Source organism: Pelobates fuscus, chromosome 3 (assembly GCF_036172605.1).
Source record: "Pelobates fuscus isolate aPelFus1 chromosome 3, aPelFus1.pri, whole genome shotgun sequence".
NCBI classification, from domain to species: domain Eukaryota; kingdom Metazoa; phylum Chordata; class Amphibia; order Anura; family Pelobatidae; genus Pelobates; species Pelobates fuscus.
In genome coordinates this window covers 99,006,381-99,031,908 of record NC_086319.1, presented here as the reverse complement: position 1 = coordinate 99,031,908, position 25,528 = coordinate 99,006,381, and the positions used below count along the sequence as shown (strand labels likewise).

Here is a 25,528-nt window from a genome sequence, read left to right as displayed (position 1 = left end):
AGAGTATTTAAGGCAGCTACTACAGCCTGTATATATGGCCTCTATTGTACCAGGGGCTGTCCCTCCTCCCCAATGCTAGTATGTGTATTGCATATTATGTTCTTACTGGGCCTTTCAGTATGGTATGCAGGAGAATGATTTTGCTTCCAGGAGGGGAATGTAAGGAAGGCGTATAAATGAAATTCATTGCACATTACAGCATAAGGAAAAATAATCCCAAGCAGAATGTAGTGGAGATGCAACACATGTGAATCAGTATAACAGACGTCCCATTGTAAAAGTAAATACATAAATGTACAAGAACTGTCATGCTATGCATTCCCTACAAGTACTTCTAGGATGCAGGAGCTGGTCAACCTGACAATTTTAACCCCTTAAGGACCAAACTTCTGGAATAAAAGGGAATCATGACATGTCACACATGTCATGTGCCCTTAAGGGGTTAAACAATAGAATTCTAAATAAAACAAAACGTAGTAGCCAGCAACAATATCTTTAGCAGCTTTAACTATCTAGCTCCTGAGGTTTATCAAGCCATCTTAACCCATTAAATAGACTCACAAGTTGTGAGAACGCTATGAATGATGTAATACAACAGGATTCTTGAATTGTTTCAGGCAGAATGGATGGCATGCCCTGAAATCAGGCCACATTAAGACATTAATAAAAGTATTAATATTTTAGGGGATTATATACAGTTTAATCCGAGTTAAAACTCTGTTGCACAGTAAGCAATGTAAGGAGTTTTTGGCAAGCTTGCCTTAAGAAGCTTTCAGTTTTGTCTATTTTGATTTTCTTTCTTGCATAAAACCGATCAGGGTAATAATGTATTTTTTATTTTTTTTTTTTAAGTAACTCAGTGTGAAAATGTTCATGACGAAGTTTACAATTTGGGGCTAAATCTTACATTAACTTCCTTAGTTAGTCCTTATGGAAAACACCTTTAATTAATTCACTTGCAAGTGGTATGTAGGTAATACAATTATAAGTCACCAAATGGAAATAGAGCAAGCTGCATCTTCGTATAACACCAATACAGACCTATGTAAGAGCTCAATGTAAAAAAAAAAAAAAAAAAAAAGGTTTGTAAGCTTTTTGTGCTTTGTTGACAATACTAAACTGGCGTGTGATCTTTAAGCATATTCCTTAAAATTATCCCCAAACACAAAATACAGAATACATGATCCCCAAAAACAATATTTAACTATAGTATTTGAAGAAAAAGAATGAGGTTGGATTGGTTTAATTATTATAGGTCTAAAAGTGTTATTAACTAAAGTGTTAACTGTCAGCGATTCAAAGTGAATTTCCAATTCTAGGCCACAATAGCTGAAAAATCCCCAAGACAGCTATTATCTTCCGTTCAGCTACTGTGGCTTAAATGTATAGTTTTTCACACTTTAGAAAATAAACTGGTATGTATTTTTCTATTCATTATAACGGGCTGAGGACCTGATTCTTTTTACTCTCTCGCAAGATAACTGCTGTGCATTGCATTGAGATGTATGGTGTGCTTCGATGTATGTCAATAATTATAATCCTTTGTTGAAGTAGACTCGTTCTGACCCAGGGCTGATTTCTTTAATTTTTGCTTGCAGTTCAGGTTCCAAGCTGGTCACAGACATTGAGCTAAAGAGACACAAAAGATTATTAATTAACAAGTTGGGAACAACCTTTGAGATTCAAACTGAACAGTGAATTTTAGTGAGCAGAATACGAAAAAAAAAAAAAATAAGACCAAAATAGCTGGCATGGAAAAATTCTCCAAATAGCTAACAGCTTGGGATTGTAACTGAATTTTTTATTTTTTTTTTTTAAATTGGTAGTTTTTATTTTCCATAAAGTCAATGGGGTACAGAAAAAAGAAGGGGAGGGTAATAGGTTGTACATCATTTTTCACCAAGCACAACATGTCTTTAGAGTAAAGATACAAAAAAAAAGTAACTGAATTTTTAAATCTACAATTTACAACAATTCCGTGTTTAAAACCAAACCAAAACAACATTAAAAAAAAAAAATGACAGGAACTATATGATCAGTAAGCACATCTAGATTTAATGACTAAACAGAGGGTTAAGAACACTTTGGAGATTTTTTATTTTGCAGTTCATCGATCAGAAAAAAAAAGTCATAATAATTTCATGTTTTGGATCCCAAAACTACACTATGGTAAACTTGAGCACCGTGCAACCTTTTATTCCTCAGTACAGGAGCCGAAGGCGTTTTATTGCACACAATATCGGTTCTCATTGCAGTTGTGTTAACCACTACCACAGGTCCAGAGTTAAATAATTTAGACTCACATCGTATAGGCCTTTTAATTGCATGAATACACATAATCGTTTTAAAATTGTACAGCTGAATCTTTCTGAACCTTTACATTAACTGGCAAAACAAAATACAAAAGAGGAGCTTACCTTTTTTGGGGAAACAATGCACAGCATAAAGGTGTTGCGAACACCAAACTGGAAAAGAGACAGCAAATAATCATATAAATATTTCAAATACACTCATTAAATGGGGTCTGGAAAGTAAATGAATGGCTTAAGTATGCTTCCTTTTTTGACAGAAAGTGCTCGCACTGGTGAGACCTCACTTGGAGTATTGTATACTGTACCGGAGAAGGGCTACTAAACTGGTTCATGGATTGCAGGATAAAACTTACCAGGAAAGGTTAAAGGATCTTAACATGTATAGCTTCGAGGAAAGACAAGACGGGGGGATATGATAGAAACAGTTAAATACATAAAGGGAACCAACACCATAAAGGAGGAGACTATATTTAAAAGAAGAACAACTACCACAACAAGAGGACAGTCTTAAATTAGACGGACAAAGGTTTAAAAATAATATCAGGAAGTATTACTTTACTGAGAGGGTAGTGGATGCATGGAATAGACTTCCAGCTGAAGTGGTAGAGGTTAACACAGTGAAGGAGTTTAAGCATGAGTGGGATAGGCATAAGGCTAGCCTAGACTTAAGATAAGGCCAGGGACTAATGAAAGTATTTAAAAAATTGGGCGGACTAGATGGGCCAAACGGTTCTTATCTGCCGTCCATGTTTTTATGTATTGATTAGGCATTTCACAGGACTGATCTTTACACAGAGTCTGGAACAGATCTTGTAGAAGTGGAATTCTAGGCATTTAGGATGCAAGAATTCATGAGACAGCAGAGCAGATTGCAGAAGTCTGAGAAGAGGCCACTACTAACTAATGAAATACTTTAATATAAAAACATCAATGACCCTAACCCCATCCCAACCCCTTTGGAGCATTAACAAAAACTTGTTACTTAATGGGTTACTCCAACCAACATAACCACTACAGCTTGAATTAATGATTATGATGCCACGATTACCCTGGCTCTGAGACAAAATGTTTTCCATGGTTTGCATTCTTACCAGTGTTTTGCTGATCACCTGGTTTCTGGTTCAGCAGGTTTAAAAATCCAGCTTCTGCTCTCAGCCAACGAATGAGCATCCGTGCATAAAATTTATATTAGCAAGCTCGAAACTCTAATGACGCTGCCAGAGGTGGAGTTAGAAATCATTGATCATGGTGCTTGGAGTAACCTTTTAACCCCTTAAGGACACAACTTCAGAAATAAAAAGGGAATCATGACGGAATATTGCCGTCATGTATCCTTAAAGGACCACTCTAGTGCCAGGGTGGTGCCCCCACCCTCGGGGTCCCCCTCCCGCCCGGCTCTGGAAAGGGGAAAAGGGGTAAAACTCCTCCTCCTCCTCCTCCTCTCCGTCCCGTCGGCTGAATGCGCACGCGCGGCAAGAGCTGCGCGCGCATTCAGCCGGTCTCATAGGAAAGCATTTACAATGCTTTCCTATGGACGCTTGCGTGCTCTCACTGTGATTTTCACAGTGAGAATCACGCAAGCACCTCTAGCGGCTGTCAATGAGACAGCCACTAGAGGATTAGGGGGGAAGGCTTAACCAATTTATAAACATAGCAGTTTCTCTGAAACTGTTTATTAAAAATGGGTTAACCCTAGCTGGACCTGGCACCCAGACCACTTCATTAAGCTGAAGTGGTCTGGGTGCCTAGAGTGGTCCTTTAAGGGGTTAAACCCACCTATAGAACTTTTTTGTATATTAAAGATTACGAAGGCCAATGCTGCAGAACAAGAGTGGTGGGAGTTGAAGAAGATGGCGAGAACATGTGCTTTACCTGCTTTTGTATTACACAGCCACAATACGGTTCAGCCACCTACTCTATGTTTTCAGTGATATTAAAATCCTGTTATTTAAAATTGTACATTGGGTTTTGGGATAATGTGCAGTTAAATGTTTTGTTATTACTTGTGAACAGTTGGGGATCTTCCTACTTTGTTTACATAAAGCAGTAAATAAAAAACAAATACTCACCAGAATCCCACTAATCCTACTTGTATTGGTGCACTCATCCATGGGAACCGCTTAAGGAAGAAAAGAAAAGGCATGTGAATTAGATGAAGTTAAAATTGTGACACACAATGCCCACTGACAAACACAGGAAAATTACAGGAGGTACTCAAATTACAACTTCCCAAAAATCAAAATGAACAATGGGATAGTGACAAGTAAAAGAAGAGAGCAGTGACAGAAGAACAAGGGTAGTGACTTTTTAATATTAGGGTCAATGCCATGCCACTGACCCCATTGCTTCAGAAGCACAATGGGCAAGGTATACACGCTATGCATTAAATAAAAAAAAAAAAAAAAAAAATTGCATACATCACTGTATGTATGGCTAAACATTGTCCCCATCAACATTAGCAATCACACATACACCTCTGTAATCACAAATCCTCCGTACAGAAACACTTCCATATGCTCACACACTCCACACATGCACCAATGCATTCATTTTACACACACACACACACACACACACACACAGAGTGAGAGTATCTCACAAAAGTGAGTACAACGTGTGACAACACTGAAGAAATGACACCCTGCTACAATGTAAAGTAGTAAGTGTACAGCCTGTATAACATTGTCAATTTGCTGTCTCCTCAAAATAAATCAACACACAGCCATTAATGTCTAAACCGTTGGCAACAAAAGTGAGTACACCCCTAAGTGTAAATGTCCACATTTGGCCAAATTAGCCATTTTCCCTCCCTGGTGTCATGTGACTCGTTAGTGTTACTGTTACAAAGTCTCATGTGTGAATGAGAAACAGGTGTGTTAAATTTGGTGTTCTCGTTCTCACACCCTCTCTTACTGGTCACTGGAAGTTCAACGTGGCACCTCATGGATAGAACTCTGAGGATCTGAAAAAAAAAAAAGAATTGTTGTTCTACATAAATATGGCCTAGGCTACAAGAAGATTGCCAAGACCCTAAACTGAGCTGCAGCACGGTGGGCAAGACCATACACCGGATTCACAGGACAGTCAGAACAGGCTTCGTCATGGTCGACCAAAGAAGATGAGTGCACGTGCTCAGCATCATATCCAGAGGTTGGCTTTGAGAAATAGACGTATGAGTGCTGCCAGCATTGCTGTAGAGTTTGAAGGTGCTCAGACCATACACTGCATCAAATTGGTCTGTATGACTGTCGTCCCAGAAGGAAGTCTCTTCTAAATACGATGCACAAGAAAGCCAGCAAACAGTTTGCTGAAGACAAGCAGACGAAGGACATGGATTACTGGAACCATGTCCTGTGGTCCGATGAGCCCAAGATAAACTTATTAGGTTCAGATGGTGTCAAGCGTGCGTGGCAGCAACCAGGTGAGGAGTACAAAGACAAGTGTGCCTTACCTACAGTCAAGCATGGTGATAGGAGTGTCATGGTGCTGCCGGCACTGGGGAGCTACAGTTCATTGAGGGAACCATGAATGCCAACATGTACTGTGACAAACTGAAGCAGAGCATGATCCCCTCCCTTCGGAGACTGGGCCGCAGGGCAGTATTCCAACATGATAACGATCCCAAACACACCTCCAAGATGACCACTGCCTTGCTAAAGAAGCTGAAGGTAAAGGTGATGGACTGGACAAGCATGTCTCCAGACCTAAACCCTATGGAGCATCTGTGGGGCATCTTCAAATGGAAGGTGGGGGAACGCAAGGTCTCTAACATCCACCAGCTCCGTGATGTCGTCATGGAGGAGTGAAAGAGGACTCCAGTGGCAACCTGTGAAGCTCTGGTGAACTCCATGCCCAAGAGGGTTAAGGCACTGCTGGAAAATAATGGTGGCCACACAAAATATTGACACTTTAGGCCCAATTTGGACATTTCCACTTTGGGGTGTACTCACTTTTGTTGTCAACGTTTTAGACATTAATGGCTGTGTGTTGAGTTATTTTGAGGGGACAGCAAATTTACACTGTAATACAGGCTCTACACGTACTACTTTACATTGTAGCAGAGTGTCATTTCTTCAGTGTTGTCACATAAAAGATATAATAAAATATTTACAAAAATGTGAGGGGTGTACTCACTTTTGTGAGATACTGTATATAGATAGAAACACATACATGCACAAACGATTAGGTCTTACTTGAGAAATCTGAGCCCTGGCATAATGTTGGGATAAGGGAGAATTGTGAAGACAGAATGGAAATCCTATTGTAGTCTGGATTGTTTGTATTTCAAGTTATAAATATCCATTAAGACACTGCAAATAGGTTTTAATACAATATGAATAATACAGTTGGTGCTTGTAATAAGGAAAATGGTAAATATCAGTCACTAAATTGGTAGATATATACTGTAGTAAATGCAATAAGCAACTGTACCTTCAAAAAGGCTTTCTTTTCCAAAGTGTTCATTATAAACGGTGGGATAGCTAAAATATATATATAAAAAAAAAAAATATGTCAAGTATCACATTCAGGTTACAAAAAACTCTACAAAGCAGAGAGGTTTAACTACACCTGAAACTGTGCAGAATTCTCATTAAATTGTATATTTTAGGCCAAACCTGTCAAATTGTTATAACTACAAATAAGCCAAATTTCCAGTTTTGCCATTTTGATCTAAATTCTAAAATGTCCAAGTCCCTCAGACGTTTTTCCACTGTTTGAAGTTGCAACAATTAAATCAGTCCCTCTCCTATTAATAATATGTTGGTATAGAGCAGTGATGGCTAACCTTGACACCATAAACTGTTTCTGGACTACATTTCCCATGATGTGCAGCTAGCTTTTAGACTCTAAACGCTAGCTGAGCATCATGGGCAATGTACTCCAGAAACAATTGATGGTGTAAAGGCTCGGGGGGGGGGGGGGGGGGGGGAGAGGATGTTTGATTATCTCCCTAGCATTTTATTTATTGGAAAACGGTTGAATTAAAGCATCTCTGTCATGTTTTCTTTCTTTCAGCATTCCTCAGAGCCTTTGTATCTGAACAGTTATACCCCCTCTTTGCCATTTGGCTTTATTTAACTTTATCATAATTTCTTCCTTGTGCTGAATTTTCATACCGAGACGCCTCCATCTAGTTCTCCTGTGCCCATCATGTCTGCAGTTTGTCCTTCTGTGAGATTCTTTTGACTAATGGATTGTGGGTGAATTAACTTGGCAACTGAAGCGGAGCCTTACCTAAGCTCTGCCCATTAACCAACATTAAACAAAGATCACACTCCCTCCATTAGGAAGAAAAGACCCTAGATTACCTCATGCATAACTAAAAACTATGGTGAATTAAAAAACAAACAAAGAGAAATAGAGGGACAAAAAAGGACTAATTGAAAAGCAAAACTTGCAAAAACACAGAGCTGCTTTAAGGAAAGTAATGCCTTGCGATCTCTGTAAAATGGAGACATTCATAAACCAATCCAACCTCAATCCACTGGTTTATTATGATGTCTCCCCTCCAAGGCATTATATTAACACACAAACACGGTGTATTTGGACCACTACACTCTTCCAACCCACCCCCCAAAAAACCCTCACAGTTTATTATATGTACCCCCAATGAATACATACATTCATATTTTTTTTTTTTTTTTAAATTCTTTATTTATTATAAGGTTACAACATAACATACATCAGTAACAATTTCAATAGAGACCATTAGGAGCACGATAAGGCGGGCATAAAGACATATAGTTTGCAAACGAGTATATTATTAACATAGCATAACCTATTGCGTTAGGTAAGTCAGATTGTGTTTCCGCCCCGACGTGCCACCCAGGTTCAAGGTGTTCCACCTTAAAAATTTTTTAATTGTAAAACGAGAAAAGAGAAAAGAAATAGACTCGGTTGGTCCAAACGCCTGATACGAAGTAACCAGGAGGACGTGATGACGGCATCTGTTGAGCTTTGTGGTATTGAAGTATGTTTCCCCACTCCCACCTCAAGGGAAAGGCAGCCTCAGTAAAGGTGCGGTTTACCCATTTTAAGCTCCGGCAGTAATAGCTCCGTGGAGGTAGTGTGAGGATTGTGCCGTCAGATAGTGGGGGATATAGGGACCATATGGAGTCAATAGTGGAAATGTAGCGACAGAAAGATAGAAAGAGGAAGGGGGGGGGGTGGTAGGGGGGATCAGGAAAGGGTTTTAGGGGGGGAGGGGAAGGGAAAAGGGGGTGCCGGGACCCGTCAGCTCTTTTGGACATTTAAGTATCAGTACCCGGGGGCATTGGATGGACCCAGTTTTGATGGCGGAAAGGCGAGTGACATTGGTGGGGTATCTTATAGCTTGCTAATTTCCGGGTCGGGTCCCCATACTTCTGTACAGGAGAGAAAAGTCAGGAGTATCTACCGGTGCAGACCCGTCGGGGGGGGTGGGGCGGTGGGGGATAAACCCACTCCCGCCCTCTCAACCGCCCACCCCGCTATCTATCCATGGAGCCCAAACCCTCTCAAACTTCGCATGTGTGCCTCTGACCTTGGCCGTCAGTTTGTCCATTAGGAATGTATCTTTAATCTTGTGTAGGACCATGTTTAGTGGGGGGGTAGTATTTTGTAGCCACAGTTGTGCTAGGGCTCGTCTAGCTGCCAAATTAATTTTATGAATTAGTAGCTGTTCCGTTCTGGACCAGCCTTCCATAGGCCTGGCCAGAAGGAAGACCCAAGGGTCCAGGGTGATTTCTCTATCGAAAATAGTCTTCAGTACTTCTGCTATCTGTTTCCAGAATTGCTGAATCATCGGGCATTCCCACCACATATGCATGTAGGTTCCTTTATTGCCACAACCTTTCCAGCATAAGTCTGTGGGGGTTCTACGCATCCTATGAAGTTTAACCGGAGTGGTGTACCACCTAAACATAGTCTTGTAGGCTTGTTCCTGCATGGAGACACATACCGACGAAGCCGCAGCGGCCTCCCAGATATCCTGCCAGTCCACCCCTTCAAGCTCTCCGCCCAGATCGGCCTCCCACTGTGCTACGTAGGTGAGTGCTCCCCACTCCGATGTGGAGGTACTTAAGTGAGCGTATAAGGCAGTGATAAGGCCTTTCGGGAATTGCTCCTTCAGGCACATGTTCTCGAAGTAGGTAGGCGGTGTTAATGCTATAGCCCGGATCGCTGGTGTTTGAGCGAAGTCTCTAAGCTGCAGATACCGGAAGAAGTCAGAGGGGCGTAAAGTCGCCCTAGTCTTTAGTTCCTCAAACTGAATTATCGAGCCATCTTCGTATAGATGACATAGACGTTTGAGTCCCGTGCTTTCTATGCCCCTAAAGTCCCCAGCCGTCAGCCCTGGGCTAAAGGCCGTATTTCGTAGGTAAGGAGTTAACGGGGAGGACTGCGTGGAGAACCCGTATTTAAGCGATGTAGCATCCCAGAGTTTTATAGAGTTCGCAATGGCCGGGCAGTGGATGTGTGGAAGTGGTCTGTTGGCCTTGGGGACCCACATAAAGAATTGGGGGATGTCGGGTCCCATGAGGGATGATTCCAAATCCACCCACCTCCTTTCGTTCGGAGGAGAGTGCCATAACGCTATTTGCGTAAGCTGGGCTGCCAAGTAATAGTAGTATAGGTTCGGTAGGCCTAGTCCGCCTCTAGATCTTGCCCTGTATAGAATATTTCGAGATACTCTGTGTTTCTTGTTTTGCCAAACAAACTTCCCTATGGCTTGCTGGAGCGAGCCCAGGTCGGACCTAGTCAGTTTGAGCGGCAGAGCTTGAAATAGGAAAAGGATCCGTGGGAGCACGTTCATCTTCACCGTGTGGATCCTACCTATCCAAGAGATCGGTTTATCCTGCCACCTGTCCATATCCGCTATTAAGGTGCGGATTAAGGGTGTATAATTCTGTTGGTGTAGGTGGGTCGGGTCCGCTGTCAGCCGAACCCCTAGGTACTTGATATTGTCTCTGGCTATAGGAATCTTATATGTCTCCCTTAGGTGTTCCACGTCAGAGTCGCGCATATGGATCGGGAGAGCGCTTGATTTGGTGAGATTCACCTTATAGCCGGCAAGCCTGCCATAGGAGTCCAACACCTCCATCAGAGCCGCCATCGAAGCCCCTGGTTCAGTCAAGGTCAGCAAGACGTCGTCCGCAAAGCCGGAGACCACGTATCGCTGGCCTCCGATCTGAATTCCTTTAATTTCCTGAGTGTCACGTATTGTTTGCAAAAGGGGCTCCAACGACAGAGCGAACAGCAGTGGGGACAACGGGCAGCCCTGCCTCGTTCCATTGCTTAAACTAAATGGTATAGTTTTTGACCCTGCTATCCGAACCCGCACCTGCACATCGGTATACATTGCCCCAATTGCAGTCAGGTAGGTGGCCGGAAGGCCAAAGTGCCGAAGGACTTCAAATAGGTAAGGCCATTTGACTCTGTCAAAGGCCTTTTCCGCGTCTAGCGACAAGAGCAGCGTTGGGATCTCTTTATCTACCTGTCTCCAAATGAGGTCAATGTTACGTCTAGTATTTTCGAATAATTGCCTACTAGGAATAAATCCCACCTGGTCTGGATGGATTAGCTTTGTGAGGAAAGGGTTCAATCGGGTAGCCAGGATCTTAGCCAGGATTTTTGAGTCGTGATTGATTAATGAGATTGGGCGAAAGTTCTCCGGAACTGAGTCATCTTTGCCAGGCTTGGGTAGCAACACCATGTCGGCCAGAGACATGTCCCTGTCCGGAGTGCCGCCCTCCATAAGGTCATTAAATAAGGTCTCTAAGTGGGGTGTAAGTTCGTCACGAAAGATTTTATAGTAGCTACCTTCGAAGCCATCCGGGCCCGGAGCTTTGTTACCCTTCAGAGCGGTTATTGCCGCGTCAATTTCTTCGGCCGTGATCCGCGTGCCGAGGATCGCGGAGTCCTCCCTCCCTAATCGTGGAAGAGTCAATCGAGACAAGAATTGCTTAGTTTCCTTGGTGTCACGTTGACGTGTCGCCTCGTCGTCGTTCGAATGGTTGTAGAGATTGGAAAAGTAGCTTGTAAAGACCTGAGCTATGTCGGTGGGATCTGTACAGTTCCCACCCGAACTGTTTTTAATACTCGTTATATGCGAGTGGCCCTGTCTCGGGCGAAGAGTTCTGGCTAGCAGTGTGTCCATCTTGTTAGATTTTTCATAATAGGTCCTCTTGGACCACATTATAGCCCTGGCCGTGTCGTCCAAGAGTGCCTCGCGGACCGAAGCCCGCAGGTCTTGTACGCCCGTTAGTGTAGTAGGCGACGGGGCAGCCTTGTGTTTTTCCTCGGCCCGTCCCAACGCTTCTAAGAGAGATGATATTAGTTGCGATTTGCGCTTTTTCTTCAGTGTGGCTTCGCGAATCAAGATGCCGCGGATAACCGCCTTGTGGGCGGCCCACACCGTGGCCGGGCGGAGGCCTGACTCTGTTTCCCTAGTAAAATATTCTGACATTTCCTTCCGAACTACGTCCACCACTGCCGGATCTTGTAGCAAAGAAGTATTTAACTTCCAGGACCATGGGGACGCTACGCATAAGTTGTCCAAGGTCAGTGTGACCTCGGCGTGGTCGGACCAGGTGATAGAGCCGATCGTGGCGCCCGTAACCTTTGACGCCGAGTGAGAGTTCACTAAAAACATATCGATCCTAGAATAGGTGTCGTGGGGTGTTGAATAGAAAGTGAAGTCGCGGTCTGCAGGATGATGTGCCCTCCAGATGTCTAAGAGGCCCGTCCGGAGGATAAAGGACTGGAGAATCTTATCTTGTCTCCCTCTTCCGTGTGATCGCGGGAGGCCGCAGCCCCGGCTCCGGTCTGCGGCCGGGCACGGGGCGGCGTTAAGGTCGCCACCCACAATCACCATTCCGTGTGGTAGATCCTGTACCAACTGGGCCATAGCATCCCAGAATTCAGTAGAGGGGTCATTAGGGGCGTAGATATTCAAAAAGTGAGTCGTATGGGAGTATAAAGTTCCTGACACCAGTACAAAGCGGCCTTTTGGGTCCGCCTCAACTTTCCCCACTTTAAAAGGGCACCTGTGGTGTATAAGTACCGCTACACCACTACGTTTGTTCAGAGCCCTGGCCTCGTGGACTGTCCGGAACACATGATCTTTTAGGGCGAATTTCGCCGACGCTGGAATATGTGTCTCCTGCAGGAATGCAATGTCCGTGTTTAACCGCTTAAGATCTCTGAACATAAGGCGACGCTTGTTCGGAGCATTGAGGCCCTTGACATTCAAAGATATTAATTTCAATGGCATCGCGATAGGGAAAGGGTAATGCGTATTTTACGTGCCGGGTCCCCCAGGGGTCCCTGCGTATATTGCGATGAGGTTATCAAAAACATAGAGCGGCAGTATGGGTCTCACCCACTGTGTCCGCGTGGCATGTAGCATGTACGGGTACCTGCGTCCCCCTTGAGGGCGTAAGGGAGGGCGAGAGGGAAGGGGGGGAGGGAGAGGGAAGAAAGTGTAGAAGCATAGAAAGGAGAAGGTATAAGAAAGAAGAACAAGCGAGAGAACTTTCGCCTGGGCTTACCCATTGCCAGGACAACTTGGGGTGTATACTGAGGTGACCCCAGAGCACAAAAAATGCCCCAGAGTAGCCCAAGCATAGACCAACTGTAGTAGGCACCATAAGGTGCCCAAATTAATATATTGTGGACAAACACTTTATTTAAACAATCCAGGGGGAGCGGAGCTCCTCTACCCCAGAACAAACCCCAGCATCACCCATTGTCATCCCTAGGGGGGGGGGGGAGAGAGTGAGAGAGTATGGGTATTAGGCATATCTCCGTTGAATCGACCCCTCTCCCTAATTAGTAACTGGAGGTCTTATCTGGGGGCGCCCCGCGGGGCGAATATGTATACTTCGAAACATAATCCCCCTTAAACAGGCAGGGGAGCGGATACGCTCAAGTGCAGCTAAAAATAACCGAAAATAATAATACTGCACGTGGGAAATGAATATATTCAGGCAGCCCAGGCCCAGGATAGAGCTCCAGACCCAGTGGCAACATTACCCATTGGTGACCCTCAGTATATAGTCAGCGGGCCGGATTAAGAGGGCGAGTGAGAAGTGTTGTGTTGTACCCACCCGCCCACCCAGACGAGGGGGGGGGGGGGGACGGACGGACGGACGGAGAGAAACAAAAATAATGCTGCACATAATATAAAGTCAGTAAAACGCATAGATTGCTTCCCATGAGTACCGTGAGGCATAGATGCGACCTAGGCAACAAATGGGCCGCCAAAACACATCCCCCATCTTAAACGCTAGCATTCCCAGAGGCAGCAACCATAACGGGGAATAGACACACTTTAACATAGGGCAGGGGCTAGTAAGGGCCCCAGCAATCAACCGGGCACGTCACCCGCCACCCGCCGCCCCCTCGCCCGGGTTGGAACAATGGAACATGTAGGTATCAGGGAAACAATGAACAATGAGTAATGAGTAATGAACAATGAATGAATAAATAAGGGGAACAGTTTGCCGCTATGAGTCCTGCTGAGTCCGCAAGGGGGGTAAAAACGGGCCGGCTCGAGTCCAAAAAAATTAAGCATTCGCAGCCCACTACTGCATGTCAAGAGAGCGAGAGGGCCGGGGGAAAGCGTTTTCGTGAGTTAGTTAGTTAGTGGGGTGGGGAGATGATGGGAAACCTCACAGCCCTAGCCCACCCCAGAAACAGAACCCACCCGCAGAGGGGACAACGGTCGGACCATGGGAACCCCCCCAAAATAAGGAAAAAAAAAAAAAAAAAAAAAAAAAGGTTTAAAAAAGGAAAAAAAAAAAAAAAAAAAGGGGGGGGGGGGGGGGGGGGGGGTAGCAAAACATTACAAAAACATTATCAAAAAAAAAGGGCCACCCTCCCAACTTGCAAGAACCCTCCCGGATCCGCTCACCACTCTGGGACACGTACAGCAGGGCTCCCGCCGCCGCCAGGACTCCGACCTCCTCATTCGCCCGCCGAAAGCCAGTCGCGTGGAAGAGGTGCAAGGACCTCCGTCGCTGCCACCGGAACCGTAAAGCCAAGAGGGATATCGATCCCCAAGCCTGTTAAGAAGGCAGTCGGGTCGCCATCAGGAGCGAGAACTCTAGTGCGGCCGTCTTTGAAAGCCAGTAAGCGGAAGGGATGGCCCCAGGCGTACCTAATGGAGTGTTTCTGCAATATTTCGGTAAGTGGGCGCCATTCCCGCCGACGCTGTAAGGTAGCAGGGGTGAGATCTTGGAACAAGGCTACCTCCACTCCGTTGTGCGTTATCGGGCGGCCCCTTCCACACCTCATTACGGCCTCTTTAGTTTGGAAAGAGAGAAATTTCACAATTACATCCCGAGGCCGTCTGTCATCGGCTCTCCTGGCCCGGAGAGCTCGGTGTGCCCTTTCGATATGCCATAGGTGGTCCGGTATATCAGGGAGAAGCGGGCGGAATATAGCCAACACAGTGTCGGCGAGGGAGCCCTCTCCATCTTGTTCAGGTAGGCCGCGAAGGCGAACGTTATTGCGCCGCGATCTGTTACCTAAATCCTCAATCGCCGATGTAGCCGCATGAAGCTGGGTTTTCAGGCTATTGATTTGGGCAGCTGCTTCGTTGTGGGCGATCACAGTGGATTCCATCCTGTGTTCCAGCGTCGTCGTCCGAGCACCCAAGGCCTGAATTTCCGCTTTGACCTCAGCGGTGTTGCGGACCATTTCGGCAGCCAGGTAAGTCCGCACTTCAGCCAGTTTAGCAAGTATCTGGCTGGCCTCGGGTTCTGCTCCCCCCATTGCCACGTTGCCGCCTGGGCTCGAAGGTGATCGCGGCGTATTTTGGCCGTCCCGGCCGCCATCTTGTGAGCTCAGGCGCATAGCTCGGGAGGCCGCAAATAACTCGGAGACTGTAGTAGCCGAGTCGGTCCCCTTCTTGGTCTGCCTCCTTGGGGCCTTCTTGTCCATCTTAGCTCCCTTACCGGAATATATATGTTTAAAGTCTGTCCGTGCAAATGTTAGCGATTGGCACCGTGGTTACAGCGGAGCTCTAGCCGAACACGTCCAGCTCGGCCGGCTGCAAACCACGCCCCTACATTCATATTTTTATGTCTGAATTCATTGGGAGTGCAGTCTAAAATAGATTACAAAAGCTGCAGTTCTTATTACTTCAGCCTTTGTAAGCCCCTCCCCCTTTCCCCATAAGAGACTTTCAGTCTCTTTACAGGTTGCCTCTAGGGACACTGCCAAGTGGTCCCTGGATGTGCTTCCTAGCTCAGTGCTGCACAGTAGGCCCCACCCTCCCTTTGCTATTTCAGCCAATCCAATGCTTTCCCCATGGTAAAGCATTGGATTGGCTAAAAAGCAGCAATTTTGATGATGTCACAAAGGTGGTGGAGCTAGCACCGGCAGACCTGCGCCGTGCAGTAATTAAGGTGAGTTTTAATTCCTTCTATGGGGTGTAAGGAGGGGGGGCGCAAGCCACCTAAATGGTGGGTTTAGCACTATAGGGTCAGGAATACATGTTTGTGTTCCTGACCCTATAGTGATCCTTTAAGTAGAGCGTGCCTGACTCCTTGGCTGCTTGATTGAAGTGCTTTTGAGGTGTGGAGTGGTCCTTTAACAAAATTTAGCGAACTCAAAAAGCTCTACATGAACGTATTTGTAAAAATATTGTTTGAAAAGGTTAAGGTTAAAAAAGAAAACACAAAAACAAAAAATATAGGAAAATGCCCAATCATGTTTCTAAAATGAATCACCTCTGGACAGCAAAGATTAAATGCCGGGGGATAACACATTTCTCTTGGTGGAGGGAGCGATAAACATGTAAAAGTACACAGGGAAATCTGGTGGAATATTAGTAGTAACAATGAAAAGGTTAAAATAAAGAAGCAAACAAAATTATTAAAACGTACATGACAGAAGTAGTGAGACTCACAGTCTAATACTAGATCTATTTTAGCACCCTTTCCAACAAGTTTATAATTTTGAAAGATTTTGTGAAAAATGTCAGTTTTGTTAATATAATGATAAGTTATTTATTTAATAAAAATTAAGCACTCTACAGTTTTAAAGGCTTCATCACAGTGTGATAGGATATAGAAGGTACATACCCATGCCTGGTGCAGCCATCAGAATCCTAGAAATGACCACCTGAGTAATAGCCTGCTTGGCAGCATTGGGAGACTCTCCAATTCGGTTTCCATTCTCATCTGTGACTGGTATACCGTATTTCAACTCCCTTTTGAGATCAAAGCAAAATAGGTGTTATCACTATTCTGAAAATAAAAACGGATACGGTTTTAAAATTCCTGTTATATCAGAAAGTTTAATTGTAAAGCACTGCTGTAAGAGTGCAATATAAATGAATACAGATAAAAAAAAAAAAAAAAAAAAAAAAAAAACAACCTACTTCACTATTTCACAACAAGCGCTTTTTCTGAGCTAAGCATGATGGTGCAGGGTTTAGCTCCGGAAAGTTAAAACAAGCTTCTGGCTTCCCATCCAAAGTATTGGAGGTGAGGTGTGCAACCTATAACAGGGACACCATAACCACTACAGAGTGCTATGATAGTTGCAGTGTTCCTTTAAAGAACATATTACTCTATATAGTAGAACCTCTGCAACAAAATACCGTACATTGGTTTTAGGGCAGGAAAAGTAGCACTCTGCTTAACGCTAACAATTTTACATCATACCTACTCTGTTCTAAGTGACACCATACAATTATCTCATTATAAGATTAAGAGACCAGAGAGCATATTTGTTTAGTTAAATAGATCATATTGTAAAAGTACAAATCCTGGCAGGAAGGGATTTGCTAATAATAAATTATGATAATACTACACCTATAGTTAATCATGCTAGGGCCATCCATTCAACAGATACATTGATGAACAGAAAAAGACAATTTTACCGTTGTCTCATTAAGGGTATATTGATACAGTTGGCAGCAGCTACAGCAGCAAAGGGAACAAATCTTCCAATTAGGGGTGAGACATGCTAAAGAAAAACAAAGCAAAAATGGGTGACTTTTAATTTTTTATTTTGGTTTAGTGAAATATCAGAACCAAGAATATGGCACATAGCTTGAAGGATCAAACAATAAAATTAAAACTGTTAATAGAAGAAAGGAATTGATCAAACCACTGATAATGCAAAGCACGTCATGACAATTACTGCAGGTTGTACACAACTTTCTCTTATTAAACCAGAATATCTATCCGCAGGCTATTCCAATACGTGTGGGTATGTGTATATACATATACGCCTTTGATGTATCTTGGTCCTTCTCCAGCCAGGATTGTAATTGTGCTCCAGATATGGGGCTGGTAAGAATAAATCAAACTAGATTTTATTGATAAATGCATACATCAATTTGTAATTCTAAGGTGATAAAAGAGGACTTTCGTATTTCGCAGACAGATTCCTTTTCGGGGTTCGAGAACAATGATATTAGAAGATATTGTTGGTATAACAATCATTATAAAGTGATTACAGGCCTTCCCCAATCCACACCAACTCACAGAATGGAAAATTATTTATTTTTTAAAAACACATATTTTCTCCAACAATATCTGTCTTGACCATAGTAATTTATATGGTATTCTGTGGGCAAGGTCACATGCTACCGGATGTATACTTGGTATTAGAGTGAACACAAGTTAAATGGATATAGGTTAATTCTGGTAATTAGGTTACAAAACAAATATGAATGTCAAGTACCTTGGTTAGTGCATTTAGTCCTAGAGCTGTCGCAACAGCACCTGTGGTGGCAGAAACATAAGCTGTTCCCAGTTGGCTAAAACAACAAGAGGCAGAGGTGTTTGCATGTGTATCGTCAGTTTATGTTAAAAATCCAGTCCAGATGCATTACATGATATAACAGAGAAATGGGAGGAAAAAAAATGGAGATTTAGTAGATTAAGAACTTAAGACACAATTTTAATAGCACATACATGAACAATGAATTTGTAGCTTGGTTGCAAAATATCCCTTTGTAATTGAAATCTTCCCTTTCAATAAAGTACTAAAAATGATATGGATACAAACCAAAACTCTGGAAAAACTGCTCTTAATGGCTGGCACTCAACCATGTTTTGATAGCTAGCTTTATAAAAAAAAAAAAGGGAAGAATTAACACTAGATACCTTTCAGCTAGTTTTTAATGGCATGCCCTTAAATAGTTACTCTAAGAACCATGACCACGTCAGTGATTTGAAGTGGTCATGGTGGTAGGAGTATGTATGTGCACTGTTTCTGCTTGCAACACTGCACATGCAGAGCTATTTTTAATTGTGTGCTGGAGGATAGTTCCACCTCAAGCACATGTGACTTAGGCAGCCCAGAACACTGTTTCAAGCTGGCGAATGTCAATTCTGTGCATAAAACACATGTCATTCATGTGCTGGCAACAGATGTAATAATCGCCATGCCTGCATGTGGAATATAGTTTTCACCTCCCTCATTGTGTGTTCTCCCCCTGCTTACATGATTAAAAAAATATAAAAACATTTTTATCTCCCTCCCACTCCAGATCAGTGTGTGCATGCACTCTGATCCTGTGAAAAAGTCCAATCACAGGCTTCTCTATAAGAAGCCTGTGACTGGACCGCGCAAGTGCAGAGCTGACATCAGTGGTGGGAGTGGAGACCAGCTGGACATCATGTACATTTTAAATCATTTTTGCAGGGTTTGAGGTGCTGGGGACCTAATAGTAATGCCCCATAGGGCATTGTAAATGGGTAAAATATGTAGTCTTAAAAAGGGTTGGAGTATTCCTTTAAGTCTATTGCCTATAATGCAAAGACCCTCATAAATTGGAGGGTGCTTGGTACAAGTATTCGATCTCCATTTCTATGGTACGCCATAAATTCAGCATAAATTAGTGATCCTGATCAGAGCTGGCTATAGAGCATTTCCCTCTCCCCATAGTAAAACCTAGACAGGTGTCTGTGTGACCAGACACCCAGTTACATGCCATGGTTGTAATAAATAAATATATAGTTCCCGCTATGACTATGCCTGAAAGTACTCTAGGAAATGATTTATTGCCTTTAACGTCTCACAGGCTACTAGATAACGGACACGTGGTGAAATTATAGCTTTCCAAACATTAAACTTACTATATGCGATTATAAATGTATATTTAATTGCTAGTGTACAATACCCCCTTAACTCCTCAAAATGTTAAAGTGACAAACATGTGGATGGACAAATGACAAGTTAAGGCACAAACTGTAATTCTCTCATGCATGGAAAATGTACAATAACTAATATTTTGATTATCTCTAGAAAAATAAACTGCGTAAAATCTCATAGGTAAAATTTTTTATAATACGAAAAAAATACAATGGAATGGTTCTATCGTTTTTATTAAAAATTAAACCCAAACACTTGCGCAGAAAGGGAAGAAAGAACAAAGTGTAGTGGGCTCTGAAATCAGCATTTTGTCTTTCCTTAGAATACAAAACCGAAAAAAAGTATGAAGGAAAAAGACAACAAAAGACTAAAAGCAGCCCAAAGTTAATCAACAGAACTAAACTATTCTAGTAAGGATTAACAAAAAACAAAAAAAAACACTCCACACAAATAAAGCACTTCAGCTTTATAGATGAGGAACATCATATTGTACCTGCAATCAATAAAAGTGCAAAGTTCCATGAGAAATCTGCATGTCTATAATTAAAGGGAACCTTTAGTGTCAGGAAAACAACATTTTCTTTCTGGCACTATGGCTCCCTATAGTGCCCCCCGTCCATGTGTACCTAATTCCAATACTGATGTCCCTCAGTGCTGGTTCAGGCTCCGCATCTGCTCCTTAAAAACTGCAATAATTACCGTTGCAGGCTTAACCCCTTAAGGACACATGACATGTGTGACATGTCATGATTCCCTTTTATTCCAGAGGTTTGGTCCTTAAGGAACCTGGGACACTGCACCCAGACCAGTTTAATAATCTGAAGTGGTCTGGGTGCCTATAGTGTCTCTTTAAGTTATGTCCTTGACTGACAATCAAGCAGCAAGGGAGGTTGCACCCTCCTTCTGTTAACTCCCTTGAGCAAACGGAAATGGCAAGTGTGCTCTACTTGCTCCCCCATTATGTTCAGACTTGATGCACATGCGCCTGTGAAGTCAGATGCTCTGATGCATGCATGTATCTATCTATCCATTGGGTATATCTACTAAACAGTGATGTTCACTTTAAAAAAAAAAACCAAAATAAAACATTTTTTTTTGCAGTGTGGTCCTTTAACCCCTTAAGGACACATGACATGTGTGACATGTCATGATTCCCTTTTATTCCAGAAGTTTGGTCCTTAAGGGGTTAAACCATAGTAGAATATATTACATAAAATGAAAACTAGCGTGCATACAGGTACAAATGATCTGCTCATTCTTAACTTTGCACACAGTTTTACTTTTTATGACATGTCACTCAGCATTATCATTTTTAATAACGTTCTAAAAGTGAAAGTTTTTCTATTAACTTGATATACTGGGGATTTTCAGGGACAATTAGCTCCCAAACAATGACAACTATTAACACTTGAGATAAAATTTAGAAGAAAGGAAAATAAATACCGTAAGCAAAAAATACTGTCCAGCTTAAAACTTGGTGTATTCTGAACAATTCTAACAAAAGGTCACCTTTTAGCCTTTCTGCAAAGGGCAAGAATCCAAAGGGTAACGTCTTGCAAGTCAGTATTCCTGGTTAAGGCCTAAAAGTGCAGTATGAGGCCCCATGATTCTGTAGTATGCATCATTCCTACCTTACAGTGATGGGAGCATCGCCACTTCTGTTCGTGTAGTTAACAATGGCATTAAAAGACTGGTTAATCCACTGCCATAAGACCACGGCTGGCGTTGTTCTAAAAATGGAAAAAACAGCAGATAGCATTTACAGGCTCTTTTGACGTGGCTAAAAGGCAATCGCTCGAAAGGCTGGATTTGGACATCTGTGTTGTAGCAGAATTCACATCTGCAAAGTCTAGCCATTTTGTAAGAATCTTTTGACAGATGTATACATTTTCTGGTTTCTCTAGCAAGCTGAAAACAAGATAATCTACATTAAATACAAGAATCTATTGTGGAAATTGAATAAATACAATTTGAAAAAGGAAAATGTATGTGTGTAAATATATATTGTAATAGGCAGCACTTTTATTTTATTTTTTGTGCAGCTTATAACCCGTCTAAGTAAAAAATTGCTTATATTAGAGGTTATTTTTCAAATGTATTCAACACACATTTTAAAATGTACCAATTTGCATGAAGAAACATGAGAATGTCTCTACCATGCCCAATTTAATTCAATATATTTAGCCCAAAAGTAATCTATATATAAAAACATGCAAATTACTACTCTATATTTCCACAAGTGAAGAAAAATTATAAAAGAAAAATTACATTAATATTATTGTTATTCATATAGCGCCAGCATATTCCGTAGCGATTTAGAATATTATCAGAGGGGGAGATTTAATAATAAATGAGACAATTACAAAAACTTACAGGAACAATAGGTTGAAGAGGACCCTGCTCAAATGAGCTTACAGTCTAGAGGAGGTGGGGTATAAAACACAATAGGACAGGAAATATCCGTCTAACAAGGTGGGAATGAAGCAGAGCTAGGAGAGAGTGGAGTTCTGCACTTTAGGAAAGAGCAAAGGACAGGTATGTGAGGTAGAGGTTACTGTTGAAGGTCAAAAGCTTTCCTGAAGAGATGGGATTTGAGGCACTTCTTAAAGAAACACGATAGCTTTAGGAATACAGATATGTATTCCTAATAGTATAGAGCCCTAGTCACCGTTTAGGTGACTAGAGCCCTGTTCTGTGGCGAATAAATGGTTAATTAACCATTTATTTGTTTACCTTAATCCAGCGCCAGGCTGCCTCGGCACTGGTGACCTCTCCTCCTCCGACGTCAGTTCCCGTGTGGAGCCGAATGCGCATGCGCGGCCAGAGGCGCGCCTGCATTCAAATGCGCACATAGAAAATGCTCTCCTATGGGGATCTTGTTTGATGCTGGACTCTGTGAGGACGACCAGCGTCAAATAAGTGTGATTTACTCTGTGTCAATCGCAGCGGCCTCTAGTGGCTGTCAGGGAGACAGCCACTAGAGGCTGGATTAACCCTGCAGTGTAAACATAGCAGTTACTCTGAAACTGCTATGTTTACATGTGAAGGGTTAAAACCTGAGGGACCTGGCACCCAGAACACTTCATTGAGCTGAAGTTGTCTGGGTGCCTATAGTGGTCCTTTAAACGATTGAAGACCAGGGGAGAGTCTGATGGTGGTAGGCAGGCTATTCCAAAGGAAAGGAGAGGCTTGTGAGAGGTCCTGTAAAAGTGAGTTGGCCATACGGGTGTGAGCAGCGGACAAGAGAAGGTCATGGGCAGAGAGGAGAAACAGAGTAGGGGCATACCAAGGATCAGCGAAGAGATATAGGAGGGGCTAGAATTGTTCAGTGCTTTATAGGTGTGAATTAGTACTTTGAATTGACGTCTATAGGACACAGGAAGCCAATATAAGGACTGACAGAGGGGAGAGCAGTACAGATACTGGGAAGACAAATTAGGAGAGAGTTAAAATAATCCATGCAAGAGATTACTAGAGCATGGACAAGCTCCTTTGTAGCGTCTTGCATATGCAGGCAATGTTTTTAAGGTGGAATTGGCAGGATTTGACAACAGGCTGGATGTGAGGCTCAGAGAAAAGGCAGTGTTTACATTGCTTCCTAGTGACACCTTTAGTGACAGTCACTCAGACTGTCACTACAGGTGCTTGTTGCATAGTAGGTGCTGAACGTTCCCTATAGAGATGCATTGATTCAATGCATCTTAATGAGGAGATGCTGATTGCTGCAGCGTTTTGCAGACAATCTTATGGCAAAACATTGGATTAGTTGAGATCATCAAGCTTGATAATCTCAGCCATAGAGGCAGGGCCAGTCGAGGGGTGACCAGCACGGCGTAAAAAAAAAGTGAGTAAAAACACCATTCCCTTGCGAATTGAAGGGGTCTGGTAACCTAAACACACACACATCATGAAGGACACACACACAGGCATACACCATATACAGCAGAGCATAGCAGAGGCATCACATCTCCCTATTCGTGCGTACTATTGGGGTAATGGGGAAAGGGGGGCAGGGGGCGTAATTAGCATAAGATGGTTCTGAAAGTGAAAGATACAAAAGAGCAGAAAGTAGAGAGAAGGCAAGCAAGAGAACTACAGTACACTTCATTTACAAGTCTCGTCAGCATGGTGCTTATTCTGATGTTGTTATAAGTTATTAAGTACTGAAAATGATGTGTTAAGAGAAAAACATGAAAAAACTGCCGTTGATTAATGTGAATACATAATTTACAGGGTTATTCATTATGATGAACATTGTTGTTAATTGAATAGCCAAGCTAGTTAAAACTGCCAAATACACTATTCTTCCAGCTGCGACTACTTTGACCTTAAAAGAGCACTATAGGATCAGAAACACAAACATGTATTCATGAACCTATAGTGTTAAAACTACCATTTGGGTGGCTTGTCCCCCCTTAAAAGGTAGGAAAACTTACCTTATTTCCGCCCCCTTGCTGATATCAGCATTTAGGGAAAGCATTGGATTGGCTGAAATCAACAAGGAGGCTGGACCAAACACCGGCTTGACCGAGCAGCATTTTCTCATAGAGATGCATTAAATCAATGCATCTCTATGAGGAAAATTCAGTGTCTCCATGCAGAGAGGAAACACCTTCAGTGGCCAAAAAAGGCAGTGTTTACATTGCCCCCTAGGGATACCTCCAGTGAGCACTCCTCAGATGGCCACTGGAGGTATCCCTATGGGACAATGTAAACACTGCCTTTTCTCTGAAAAGGCAGTGTTTACATAAAAATGCCTACAGGGAATGATCATACTCAACAGAAGAAAAAAAAAATATGATGAGCTGTAGATGTTCTGGTGACTATACTGTCTCTTTAAAGTCATTTTAAAGTCAGAAATCCATGTCGACAAGACCCAAAGGTCAAAACTTTACAGTCAATGTTAAGCTTTTGGTCTGATCCAAGTACGCAGGTAATAATTATGATAAGCAAATTGCATGATTGTGGTAAAGCTTTCCTTGTAAGACAAATACCACATGCAGCCTTCACTGACATCAGTATAATTTCTTACCTGTAAAAAGTCATCATACAGCCAGTGATCGTCATATTCATTGGTACTTGAGCAGACATTCTTCCGATTAATATCATCTTTTCACCAGTGTCTGGGTGGAATGCCGAATCATACACATATTTTGCTCTCCATAGTTCATCTTCAGTGAGTGTTGGGTTCACAATGCCCTGCCTTGGATAGAATAGAAACAGAAGTGGTGCGATTGACCTTACGTGGATAACTAAAGATATCACTCAGCATTTTACTGATTACTGCAGTACAGTTAAACACTTGATAGCCTGATCAGATAAAAGATGCAAACTAAAAAGTCTCATAGATAAACTAAGACTCAGGGAATAACATTAGATATGAATCTGATAACTGCATATCCCATTTAAATGCTGGCACTGCATTACTACTAGTTACAAGATAAACATTACAATGTGACAAACATTTTTCCCCAAAGTTTACTTTTTGATAACACTGTTAGCTCTCACACTTGGCCTTATGCATGCTGAAGGTCAATGCCCCTGGGTAAACCTGGAACTTACAAGGTTGCCACAGAATCCATTATGAATTAAAATCATTGAGGACTAGAACAGACATATTCTTATTTTCATTCTGATAGTAGCCAGTAGGATCACTGCGAGCTTTACTCTAACGGTACATGAGAGCAAAAACACACTGTGGTTGCGGATTAGCCACAATCTCAGCAGCCAAGCTACACTATTAACCTTTTCTGATTGTTATGGAAGTTACATAATGACTCTTCATTTAAATCTCTGTCATATGGAAGCATTAAACCTACAATGAGGAATATTCGCTCACCCCAAGGGTCCATACTGAGGTGGATGAGGGAAGGTTGGTCACATAGTTTAAAGGGAAACTATAGTGTTAGGAATACAACATTGAATTCCAAGCACTATAGTACCCTTTTGTCACTTACCTGAATCCAGCACCTATGTCCCTCAGTTCTGGACCTAAGTTGCATGCGCAGCGTGTACCATGCTCACATTAGGACTACCCCACAGGCAGGTCCTATGGGGGTTTAGTTTATCAACCAAAAGTCGTCCAACGAGCCGGATGTGCCCTTAGTGGCTATTTGGTA

At 42.7% G+C, this 25,528-nt stretch overlaps 1 protein-coding gene across 1 annotated transcript in view; it reads right to left on the bottom strand.

The window, feature by feature from the left end:
• Positions 1 to 453: 453 nt before the first annotated feature.
• Positions 454 to 25,528, bottom strand: part of SFXN1 (sideroflexin 1) — a 47,283-nt gene continuing 22,208 nt past the window's right edge. The window contains exons 3-11 of the mRNA XM_063447370.1: positions 24,442 to 24,612; positions 21,041 to 21,139; positions 17,994 to 18,069; positions 17,185 to 17,270; positions 16,382 to 16,509; positions 6,744 to 6,793; positions 4,382 to 4,431; positions 2,418 to 2,465; positions 454 to 1,629 (exon numbers count right to left, since the gene is read on the bottom strand). Of these exons, the coding sequence (XP_063303440.1) occupies positions 1,533 to 1,629; positions 2,418 to 2,465; positions 4,382 to 4,431; positions 6,744 to 6,793; positions 16,382 to 16,509; positions 17,185 to 17,270; positions 17,994 to 18,069; positions 21,041 to 21,139; positions 24,442 to 24,612 (805 nt within the window). The 3' untranslated portion in view covers positions 454 to 1,532. The remainder of the gene's footprint in view (positions 1,630 to 2,417; positions 2,466 to 4,381; positions 4,432 to 6,743; positions 6,794 to 16,381; positions 16,510 to 17,184; positions 17,271 to 17,993; positions 18,070 to 21,040; positions 21,140 to 24,441; positions 24,613 to 25,528) is intronic.